Source organism: Equus asinus, chromosome 4, assembly GCF_041296235.1.
Source record: "Equus asinus isolate D_3611 breed Donkey chromosome 4, EquAss-T2T_v2, whole genome shotgun sequence".
NCBI lineage: Eukaryota > Metazoa > Chordata > Mammalia > Perissodactyla > Equidae > Equus > Equus asinus.
The window spans coordinates 109,862,047-109,874,555 of NC_091793.1; the positions used below are offsets into that span (position 1 = coordinate 109,862,047).

Consider the following 12,509-nt stretch of genomic DNA (forward strand, 5'->3'; position numbering starts at 1 on the left):
TTGAAATTAATTTTGCTTGACTGGAGGTTGGTTAAAAGGCAGTTTTAATACAAGTAAAAGGGGATTGGTTTTGTCTCCACATAGTATCTGGTATCTATTTTGGATCTTTGGTAGAAGTTGCAGTCCAGTTTTTACCCTTAAATACTTCATTTGCCTTAGCATTGATGTCTGACTGCATAGTAATCTCCTCTACATCTCAACTGGATCGAATCTCCCTGATCCCTGCCCCCATTCTTCTCTTCTGCCTCCCATTCCTGTGGTCCTCTTCCTCTCACCTCTCTTTCCATCTCTCTGTCCTTTTATACCTATTTCCTACTCACCCTTCTTCTTCCTTCTTTCTCCCTCTTCCCCTTTCTTGATTTTAATGGAAAAAAGGATCCTTTTCTTTCTGGGCTCTGTGTCTTTTACTGAATTCATTTGCCACTTAATCTTATTTCTCTGGAGTGTTCCTTAAAATTTCTCTGACCCCTCTGTTCTGAGAACTTCTCGCTCAGCATCTCTGAATACTCACTCAGGTCCCATGAGTACCTTGGGAAGCAGTGAGAGTACAGTGGTTATGAGCATGGAGCCAAACTGCCTGGGTTTTGATGTATGCCTACCACTTGTGAAATGTGTGACCAAGGGACTCAGCCTTTCTCTAAGGTCTGTTTACGCAGCAGTAACATGGAGATGATAATAGTATTTACCTTATAGGATGGATGCTTCACATACAGTGAGAGTCCAGTATATTTCCATAATTATTCTGATGTGATATAGCTTTGCTATGACTCTTTTCTTCAACTGAACAAGAAGTTAAAATAAACTGGCCTGTCAAAAGTTACAATTTTTTCCCCTTATCTGGTGGTCTGGATTTAAAAGCATGGCTGTGTCAAGATGAATTCTATATGGAGGTCGATTAATGACTGACCTCAGACAACCTGCCAGTGCCACCAACAATGGACAGTATTGGCTAACTTGCGATTTGATATTCGTGTTGCAGGTATTATATGATGCTTCTGGGGTTCTTGAGAAAAACAGAGACACTCTCCCTGCCGATGTGGTTGTAGTCCTGAGAACGTCGAAAAACAAGTTGCTTCAGCAACTCTTCTCAATCCCTTTGACCAAAACAGGTACTTGGAACCCCCTGACAGCCCTGGGCCTCATGCTTCTACATGCCTTGCTGGGGTTTTCTGGTTAGTGTCTCAGTATTACCAGGGCTGCATTGCTAACATTTTGAATTTTAAGCAGGAGTAGAGATCTATCTGACTAAGTTCAAGAAAAGGAAAGTGATTGTTTCTTTTGCAATTTAATTGCACAGCACCAGAGTATACACACACACACGTGTATAAACACATGCGCATACACACTTTGCATAACATCAGCTCTTAGACTTCTCATTTTCTCTGTCTGCCTCTTTTCATTCTTTCATTTATAAAACCATGTGTTATCAATTCATGCTAAACACTCTAGGGTGGTCTCAGTTTACCTAGAACTATTGGGAAGATTATTTCTATTCATGTATGATTCCAAGTGAAGGGAGTGTAGTGAATCAAAGGTCATCCAATCTTGAAGTCACCTGGTCCAACTTTCCCACCCACTTGTTGACCTACCCTGCCACTCTCCTAACCAACTTGGAACAGGTCCATCATTGGCCTACATACATGGCCTTGGCCTACTTAAATTCAACTTCTCTTTAGTTGCTGAGTCAGTTTTCATTCCAGGAAGCCGGAAACTACAGCCAAAAAATGGAACTTCCTGATCTTTGCTGTTTTGCCAGATAGGTTCTAATTGAGTCAACTCTTGAATTACCTGAGATTCTGCTGCCTTTGGCCAGGCAGACAACTTGGTCTTCTCACAGATTTCCTCTCAAGGGCTTTATGTTTTTGAGCAATGTCTGGAAACAGCTGTGGGTATGCTTTTAAGAAAGGAGGCGGGAAACCTCTTTATCATTGTTCGTAATTTCCTTTTCTTTCTTCCCACGTCCCTCTTGAAATTATTGGCGCCGATGTCTAGCATGGGGCCTTTGCATGCTAAAAGAGAGTGCCTGCCAGGTCTGATTTTTAGCAACATGCAGAGGAATGAAAAGCTTGGCCAAGAAAAAAGCCACAATCTACAACCTTAGCTTCATTTTAACTTGGAAGGCAAGTTAAGACCAGGTTCTTAACTTTCTTTAAACATGCTCCTTTAAACAAAAATAGTAGGTTGCCCATCAGAAGGCTGACCTCCAGTTTCCTTTCCAGACTTCCTTTGGGCACAGCCAAGATTTGATTTATTATCGACTCCTGGGAAAGCGTGGGCAGGTGTGGGCAGAGAGGATGCTGCCTCACCACTCAGGTGTAGACTAGTCAGGCGACTTGTGTGTAGAAGTGAAGACATGGCCATTATTGATAGGAGACACACTCTTTGAAATGAAATCTATCCAAATGGCTTGTCAGCTGGTATTTACACTCTCCCATAGATATGAGTAACGACTTATCAAATCTGTTCACAACTTTGGAATTTCCAATTTTTCAACCTTTGGCAAAATAAAAACCATTTCAGATCCTGGGCCACTAGGTGGCACTGTGCAAGAAGTCAGGCTCTGCAGCCAGCCTTCTGTTTGCCCTTGATCGCCTAATCAAGGGAGGAACGGGAACAAAGAGACAGCCTCGCTTCTTTTTTTTTTTTTTTTTTGAGTTTTCTCCTGTCTTGTAACTCTTTCTGAATCTTGCCCTGAAACTGGGCTCCACACTACCTGGAGGAAACAAAAGTGAAAAATAAGACTAGAAAAAAATGTGTTTTTCTCACAGCTTCCTTGCATTCCTGAGTCTACTATGAATAATAGTTTTTGAAATCCTAAGCTTAATTTTCTCCACATTTTGAGTATAATTAAGAAGCCACGAACACACATCAAAACTAATAAGCATGATTCTATTTTCTTTTTCTGAAATTATTCATGTAAAAATGCCTTTAATCAATAAACATCTATAAATAGCTTCTAATAATAAGGCACTGGTTACGCAGCAGAGGGGATATAAAGATAAGGATAATATGCCTTTGCCCTAAAGCAAGTGGAACTTCCTTTTACTTTCACTTTCTGTCTAGAATTGGCGCTAATTTATCTCCTTATGACAATATTTGCCCTCAAACCTCAATTCTAAAGAGATTGTACATCCTATGCTGAAGTGCAGAATATTAATTAAGCTTCTAAATTTTAAAAACTTCACATTCTATATTTTAGGTTTTATTTTGTTACAGCCTTTGAAGGTGGGAAAACCTTACTGAATAGAAGTAGGTGGTGCTGTTTTTGCTGAAACTGCAAATACTTGTTTCAGGCATGTGCCCCTGACAAAGGGAGATGTGCCTGTGCATCTCAGCATTCTGGCTGGAAGCAACGTCTCACACATCCTAGCATTTTGGAAAAGGATATGCTGATATTTTCAGTGCGTGAGAAACCCTTTTTTTTTTTTCTGTCATTTTTATTTTTATTTTGTCCTGCATCAAATCCTTAAATAATTGTTTTATTAAAATTAAATCGAGCACTAGTTCAGTGAGCATAGATATTGTGAGCAATTACTTTACAAACCTCTTTTGGAGGATGAACTACAGGGAGGAAAGAAAAAGGTCAAAGTTGGTAAGTCTACGAGGCTGTTAGCCCCAAATTTAAAAAAGAAGTCCAGTGTTGGACTCCTCACTTTTGAGAAGAGAGACCCCTATGGGATGTTGGCAGTGCTCTGGCTTCTGGTCTTGGTGGTGGTACATGGATGTTTGCTTTATAATATTTATTATGCTCTACATTCATGTTTTGTACACATTTCTGTACGTGCATTCTATTTCACAATAATACTTTTATTTTCCAAAAAAGAGAGATGTCTTAAAATGCAAAGAAAAACTTTAATTTCTTTATCTAAGATTTTCTGTCCATTAAGTTGAAGTTTCCTTGTAGCTAGACTGCTGCTGTCCTTTGCTTTCAAACGCAGGCGTCAGAGAGCTTCCAGCTGACATTCCTGTCCTTTTAAGTCAGCCTCCTCTCTGGGCTGCTGGGCAGGTAACAATCCCTTCACTAGCAGATAACAAACAGAACTATTGGCCCTTGGTTTAATCTCTCAGCAGGGTTGAGAGAATTAACCTGTATGTGTGTTTGTATAAAACCATAATATAAAATTAGAGTAATCCAGTTGATGTTTTCTTGTTTCTTGTACCCACCTTCCTGTTCATGTTGTACATCCCAAAATACTGAAAATGTTAAAAAACCTAGGGAGTGGAATCATGAGGCCCAGGGTCATCAGGTGATAGGGTTCCTCCCAGGTTTCTGCAGCCCCCTTACCTTCTGCTGGTACACAGCTGGATCTGGTGGTGGAGATGCCTAGGCCTGAGGGGCACACACTCATTCCAAGATAGTCAGTGACAATCGGGTAAACAGAGGCAGCCGCAGTCAATGCACATTCTCTCTGTTCCCCTTTCATGCTTATGGTACCACTCCTTTGCCTGTAGATGGGCCACTTTAGACATCTCTTTTCTTTTCTTTGTAATCCTGCCTGTTGATAAGTTCTCTGAAGATTTTTTGTGTGAAAATTTGATGTGGCAGCAACACTACATTCTAACCCTTCAGCTGGGACTTGTCAAACTGAATGATCTAGGTAGAAAAATATTAAAAGGATGGACGTTACAACAAGGTTTCATTGCATGTTTTCCTGTTTGGGGAATGTTCTACTTGCTACCAGTAAACTAGAGAAAAGTTCAAAAGACTCAGGGGAGGAAAGAGAAGAGGAGGTTTCAAAAGAAACTTGAAAAATCCGTTTCTGTCTTTAAATATGAATTCTGATTTCCAAATAGTAGTTTGGGGTTTTAAAGGAGTTAGGAACTTGGGAGAAACTAGAAAAAACAAGAGTAGCACCAGAGAGAACGTTCTCTGAGCCCCTAAGTCTGGATTTGCTTCAGAATCTAGAACTGAGTTTTGTCTCCATTGTTGCCTTCTGTCCGAGAAGTCTCAGGTCTCTCCCTTGGAATTTGAAGTGGAGTGAAAACCAACAGTCAAGTCTCTCTATCTTGACTTCCACTGGCTCCTCTTTTTATTTGGATGGGGAGGGGGCCAAGAGGAGCCCCCACATTATATCTGAAAAGCACTATAATGCCTTCACTGCTAAAATATTTGCTGTTAATTGTCTGTTCCTGATTCTGGACCTCTCGAGTTCAGCATTAAGCTCTTAAGAGGATACCTTTAGGTAACCATCTCTCAAGAGTTTTCATTTTCTACTTAAGGCTGCCTCTCCATCCTGGCAGTTCAGCAAATGGGTCTGGTAGCATGAACTGCCTCTAAGTGACAAAGTTCCAGGGTCACAGACAGGGACAGTGCTCAGTTCCTCCTAAAATGGAGGGTCTAACGAGCCAACCCCATCAGGGAGCCCTGGGGAGTGAGTTCTTCCTCACACACAGGCCTGCTTCTTTCTATGTACTTTGAGAGTATATTTCAGTCAATAGATAATTCTATATTCAGCATCTGTCTAGATATAGTGCTATGCATAGATGCTTTCTAGACGGAATAAAAGAAAATCCAGCCAGAATAGTCAAGGACAGATAGTGCCAACTTGTAAAAATAAAAAGGATGCACAAGAAATGTAAATTCTGAACAGGCATGTAAATCAATAATTGGCAGCAATATAAGCACTATGTCTATACCAGTAAAAATAGAAGGAAAAGTCATGGACAGATCATGGGCCAACATAGGGGAAGACTTCTTTTAACTAAGCAAGTCCTCTTGGTCGAGAATTTTTTTTTTTTAAATACGAGACTAGAGAAAATTGAGCAGTCTGGGAGTAATGGGGCCAGTTCTAAGCCAGTGTCTACAGCACTGGAAAGGAGAGGGAGGTGGAAGTGGGATGATTAAGTGAATAGGACTTGACGAAAGGACCCTGGGCAAACGGGGCAGGGGACAAGATGGATAAATGATGGCAGGCTGCTGAGCTGAGGGTGGGCTCCTGATGCCGATCTGAAACACTGTGGGTGGTCAGGGTGGGCTCCTGGAGAACAGCTTCAGAGTGAGAAAGGAAAACTTGAGCAAGGGTGTTGAAGACTGACTAGGGAGAACCAGCATGCACCCAAAGAGTCTGTGGAGCTGTGTGAATAGATAGTCAGTAAATACTTTTACATTCTACATTCAGATCTAGCATCCATTTTGAGTTAATTTTTGTGTAAGATGTGAGGTTCAGTTTTTTTTCATGAGTATGTCCAGTTGTTCCTAAATCATTTATTAAAAAGACTGTCCCTTCTCCATTGAATTGCTTTAGCATTTTTCAAAAATCAATTGGTGATATTTGTATTGGTCTGTTTCATTGATCTGTGTATTTAACTCTTCCCCAATACCACACTGCCTTGACTATTGTAGCTTTATAGTAAGTTTTAAAATCAAGTAGTGTGATTCCCCCAACTTAATTCTTCTTTTTCACAATTGTTGTGGCTATTTCAGTTCCTTTGCCTTTCCATATAAATTTTAAAAGCAGCTTGTCTATATCTATAAAAAATCCTGCTGGGATTTTGATTGGAATTGCATGATATCTATAGATCAGTTTGGGAAGAATTGATATCTTTACTATGTTGAATCTTTCAAACCACTAACACAGTATGCCTGTTTATTTGGATCTTCTTCTATTTCTTTAATCAGTATTTTGATTTTAGCATACAGAGCCTGTACATGTTGTGTTGGATTTAAACCTAAGTGTTTCAATTTTTGGAACTAATATAAATTTTTTTATGTTGGTTTTCAATTATTCAATGCTAGTATATAGAAATACTATTGATTTTTGTGAATTGACCTTGTCTCTCACAACATTGCTAAACTCACTTGTTAATTCTAGGAATTTTGGGTTGTTTTAGTTTTTGTAGATTTTTAGGGATTTTCTACATAGACAGGCATGTCATCTGTAAATAATCCTTTTGTTTTTCTTTCCAATCTTATGCCATTTATTTCTTTTTCTTACCTTATTGCACTGGCTCGGACTTCCAGTATAATGTTGAATAGAAGTGGTGAGAGGAGACATTCTTGCTTTGTTCCTGCTCTTGGGGGAAAAGCATTTAGTCTTTCACCATTAAGTATGATGTTAGCTATAGGTTTTATGTAGGTGTCCTTGCACTTACTATTCCCTCTATCTGGAACATTTTTCCCCAAGACATACCCATGGCTAGCTTCTTCACTTTCTTCAGGTCTTTTCTCAAAATCTACTTTTCCTGGCTATTCTAGTTAAAATTTCAACCTACTCAATATTTGATATTCCCATTTCCTGTTTTATTTTTCTCCTTAGTACTTATCATGACCTTACATTCTGTGTACTCTTTACTTATATTTTTGTTTATTGTCTGTCTCCCTCGACTATAATGTAAGTTCCAAGACATCAGGGATTTTTGTGGTTTGTCTATTCCTGTATCCTCAAAGCCTTCAATAATACCTGGCATATAGTAGGCACTCAATATATATTTCCTGAATAAATAAATAGATGGATGAACCAAATCTACCCATCCACCTGCATCTGTTCCCATTTTCTGTCTTCCTTCTAATCTAAATTACTATACTATTCCTCCTCTTAGGAAAGGCCAGCTCTCCACTTATCTCCTTCATTCCTTCCCCTCCCACCTTCATGAGGTCTTTGATCCTGCAATTATTCCTCCTCTCTTCTGCAACATCTGTTTATTCCTCTTAATGTGATCATTCATATCAACATAGCATCTTCCATCTTTTTGACTCCTTCTTATGTGTTGAATTGTGTCCCCCCCCAAAAAAGATACGTTGAAGTCCTAACCTCCAGTTTCTCAGAATGTGACCTTATTTGGAAATATTTCTTTACAGAGGTAATCAAGGTAAAATGAAGTCATCAAGTAATCCAGTACGACTGGTGTGCTTATAAAAGAGGGAAATTTGGACACAAAGACACAGACAGTGAGAACGCCATGTGAAGATGAAGGCAGAGAGCAGGGTGATGCATCTACAGCATCTCTCACCTGACATCCTAAGTAGACTGTTTCTACTCTTTCCTCACACAGCCTAACACCTAAACTGCAGTCGTTGTAAAAATGTAAATCCGATCATGTCACACCCCTGCTTAAAGCCTCCAATGGCCATTCATCACACCTAGAATAAAATCTAAACTCCTTTCTTTTTCTACAAAGTCTTGCATGACCTGTCCCTGACTGCCTCTGTCCCCATCTTCTTAAACTTTACCCTTCACTTTCTGTCTTTATTCTGTTCCTCAGATATTCCAAGCCTTTTTCTGACTCTGCACCAGCTGCTCACTCTGCCTGAAGCATTCTTTCTCCATATCTTTACAGGGCTATCTCCATCTTGTGATCCAGAATCCAGTTTAAATGTCACCTCCAAAGAGAGTCCTTCTCTGTCCCCCCAATAGAAAGTAGCCCCACACTTCACCACTCACTGATTACATCACCCTGTTTAACTCGCTCCATCAGGAGCTGACATTATCCTGTCTATCTCCATTCCTTCTCCCCTCCCCCTACCTCACATGCTAGCCTGTAAGCTCCTTGAGAGCAGAGCCCTAATTGTTCCTGTTTACTTATGACAGTATTTCTGGGACCCAGAGCAGTGCCCAGTGCATAGTAAGTCCTCAATAAATATTTGTTAAATAACTCAGTAACGCTTGCAGTGTATAAACTAAAGCTAAATTCCAAGTCTTGATTCCCAATCTAAGGCTCTGTATTAGTTTGCTAGGGCTGCCATAACAAGTGGCTTAAACAAGAGAAATTTATTTTCTCACACTTCTGGAGGCTAGTCATCCAAGATCAAGGTATTAGCAGGTTTGATTTCTTCTGAGGCCTCTCTCCTTGGCTTCCAGATGGCTACCTTCTCAGTTTCCTCACATGGTTGCCCTTTGGTCTGTGTGTATATTATCTGTATCCTGATCACCTCTTCTTATAGGGACACCAGTCATATTGGATTAGGGCCAACTCATATGACCTCATTTGACCATAATCACCTTTTAAGGGTCATATCTCCAAATTCAGTCACATTCTGAGGTACTGGGGGTTAGAACTTAAACATGTTAATTTTTAGCAGGTACTACTGAGTCTATAACAGATCACTAAGAGCTGAGGGAGCTTCTCAATATGAGTCCCCTTACCTACAGGGCATATGTGGGCTATCACCTTTCCCCATAAAGCCCAGAGACCATTGTTACCAGCCAAAGAGAGTTTGCCGCCTTACCCAATGAGGAAAAGAGGGCTCTGCCCTGTCTCCTTTCCTTCTTCCTTCCTCCTACACCAGAGGAGCTAGCCTAGAGAGGAGGTATGTAAAAGAAGACTCCGCCAAGCCATGGAAGTCATTAATTCAGCCTGGAGGGAAAGGGAGAAGGGAAAAAAGAGCTTTGAATTGACATGATATTGAAGGTTAAAAATAAATACGAATGAACCTTTAAAACCAACGCAATCTTTAATAACAAAATTATCTGAAAATCTATGAAATGGGGTGAAAATATGGTTAAGGGAGCTGCCACCCTCACTGAAAGATAGATCAGCATGAGTAGGGGATGTTACAGGAAAAAGTGGAACTGATTCTTGCTTATCCCCCATGAACTAAGATACCTCAATATGCTGATTTCATGCACAAGCAAAGAACTACAAACTTTTCTGCAATTGTGACCCTGGGAAGCTGGCAGTTTCCATCACTAGCTGGTGATTCCCCTCAGCACTGCCTGGAGTAGGGGAGAAACAGAGTCTTGTCTCCGGAATAGGGCAAATGACTTCACTCATGAATAATGGAAATAGGAAATGTTAATTACATGGGTTCCTCATCTCCAACAATCAGAGCTGTGCAGTTGAGTACTTTTTTCTACCCAGCTGTGCAGTTCTGTCTCATGCAACCATCTTGTCTACCTGACAAGATTGTAAACTCCATGAGAACAGGGACCATGTCTTATTTTTCATTTATATACAGAACATCCAGTTAGGACTGTTTGTAATACTTTACAGCTCCATTCCATTATCCATGCTAATTCTGCTTTCTGGAGTTACTACTGTCCCCTACCCTCATCACCACATCCTCCATCCCTGCCTCTCCTCTCCTCTGCCTTTTTTTTTTTTGAGGAAGATCAGCCCTGAGCTGACATCTGCATCAATCCTCCTCTTTTTGCTGAGGAAGACTGGCCCTGAGCCAACATCCGTGCCCATCTTCCTCTACTTTATATGTGGGACGCCTTCCACAGCATGGCTTGCCAAGCAGTGCCATGTCTACACCCGGGATCCAAAGGGGCGAACCCTGGGCCGCCGAAGTGGAACGTGCGCACTTAACCACTGCACCACTGGGCCGGCCCCTCCTTTGCCTTTTAATCCATTTTTTTCCCTCCGGAACTCAGCCCTAGCATCACCTCCTCCAGGAAGTTTTCGGTCTGGTTGGGTGGCACCATTAGATTGTAAGTTCCATGAGGATATGATTTTGTCCATTTAGTTGGCTTTTCTTTCCAGCTCCTAGAGACCTAGGTACTGGCACATAGGTGTTCAGTAGAGTCTGTCCAGGCAGAGAGTGCGATCTGTGAAGGGAATTTCCTGGCAGTCCTGAAAGCACTTGAAGCACATCAGAAATGTGGATCATCCTATGATTTACGGTGCTAAGTGGAAGCCCGTCAGGGTCTGAGATTATTTTAACAAGTTGTGAAATTCAGAGAGAAGAAGCTCCGTTTAGAACTCAATATTCTGAATCTAGAGGAACAACGGTGAAGCCCTATTAGGACTCAGGTGCCAGAGAAGCACAGATGTAATTGCAGTTACATGTGTCATCTGAAATTGATTGTCAGACCCCTTCCTGGGGTGTAGTGGGCAGGGTTGGGGCTCTCCCAGAAGCAAATAGCACACATATGATTAAAGTACAGACTGTGCCAGGAAGCACAAGATCCACGCACTTGCTCGCAAATGTGGCCACCCTGGGGGCTCCGGGTGCATGTGTGGCCATGCTGTCTTGCATTACTGCCACAGCCGGTCAGGAGGACCAGTTGAGAGGCCTCTCTGCCTCTTTGAGGTTCCCTGAGGGATGGCATCCTCTTCTGCCCTTTGACAGGCTAGAGGAGGGGGTTGAGGGTCCTGACAACAGCTGCACAGCCCCAGGAGAAACTTCCTACCTTCCTGCCTCTCCCTTTGTGAATGTTTTTCAGCCCTTGTCTAGAAGAATCTTTGATTTTCTTTGTTAGGCTTGTTGAGGACAAAATGTGTGTGTGTGATGTGGTTGTTGGGGTAAGGGAACATCTCTTGAAATTCTTATTTGTTTTTTTTTCCTATCCCTGAATACCTTAGGTTTTGAATTTTTATTCTCCAAGTGCTGTTTTCTTCTTGTTCAAATGTAAGCAGCTTATATTTTTCTTTCCTTTTTAAAGTTCTACCTGCAATTTCTTCTACTCCATCAGCTGCAGTGGAATAAAGAGCCCTGGACTGTAATTCAGGAGACAGGCTGAGATGGACCTGGATTGGTACTTTGCAACTGGCAAGTTTAATTCAATTCTCTGAACCAGTTTCCAATCTTCTAAGTGAGGGATTTGCATGGAGAAGAGCCCCTGGGTTAGAAGGAACCTTAAGGTCAAACAGACCAACCCCTAATAATCTCTAGCCCAAACCTTTGGTCTAGAGTGCTGTGATTTGAAAGGCTTCGCTGGGCTCTCTTTTGTCCATTGGTCTATAGAACCATGCTGTCCAGTGTGATGCAAAATGTTCTATTAGCGACATTTAAAAAAACAAAAAGAAGCAGGCTGTCTTAGTCCATTCAGACTGCTATAACAAAATACCACAGACTGAGTGGCTTGTAAACAACAGAAATTTATTTCTCACAGTTCTGGAGGCTGGAAAGTCCAAGCTCAAGGCACTGGCAGATTTGGTGTCTGGTGAGAGCCCAGTTCCTATTTCACAGATGGTCATCTTTTCACTGTCTTCACATGGTGGAAAGGACAAGGGAGCTCTCCGGTGCCTGTTTTGTAAGGGCACTGATCCCGTTAGTGAGGGCTCCAAATCACCTCCCAAAGGCCCCACCACCAAATACCATTACATTGGGGGTTAGGATTTAACATATGAATTTGAGGGGCTGGGTAACATTTTGTCTATAGTATAGGTGAAATTAATTTTAATAATATATTTTTACTCAATATATCAAAAATATTATTCAACATATAATCACTATAAAATTATTAATGAGATAATTTTTATCTCATTTTACTTATTTTAACTTTTTCTTGTACTAAGTCTCCAAAATCTGGTGTATATTTTATACTTATGGCATGTCTTAATGTGGACTAGGCCACATTTCATGTGCTCAGGAGGCACCATATTGAATAGCATGGCTATAGAGAATCACTGCCCTGGCCACAGAAGGGCCTCATTCCTGCTCTCAAAGAGAAGTGCAGAAATGTGAAAGAGCTCTTCTTGCTGGTCCTCCTAAAGAAAATAAATTCTTGTTTCTTCATAAAATAGTATTTTATTGCATGTAGACTTGACTTCAGACTTTTACCCAGTGTGTGAGAGAAGTCACTGTTCTGGATTTGCAGAGTTCTAGCACAAGCTTTTTAAAAGTT

General features: G+C 41.0%; 1 protein-coding gene across 7 annotated transcripts in view; it reads left to right on the forward strand.

The window, feature by feature from the left end:
- Nucleotides 1-12,509, forward strand: part of MYO3B (myosin IIIB) — a 414,167-nt gene that overhangs the window by 209,721 nt on the left and 191,937 nt on the right. For all 7 annotated transcript variants that reach the window (XM_044768737.2, XM_070508081.1, XM_070508082.1 and 4 more), the window contains one exon: nucleotides 980-1,109. In XM_044768737.2, the coding sequence (XP_044624672.1) occupies nucleotides 980-1,109 (130 nt within the window). The remainder of the gene's footprint in view (nucleotides 1-979; nucleotides 1,110-12,509) is intronic.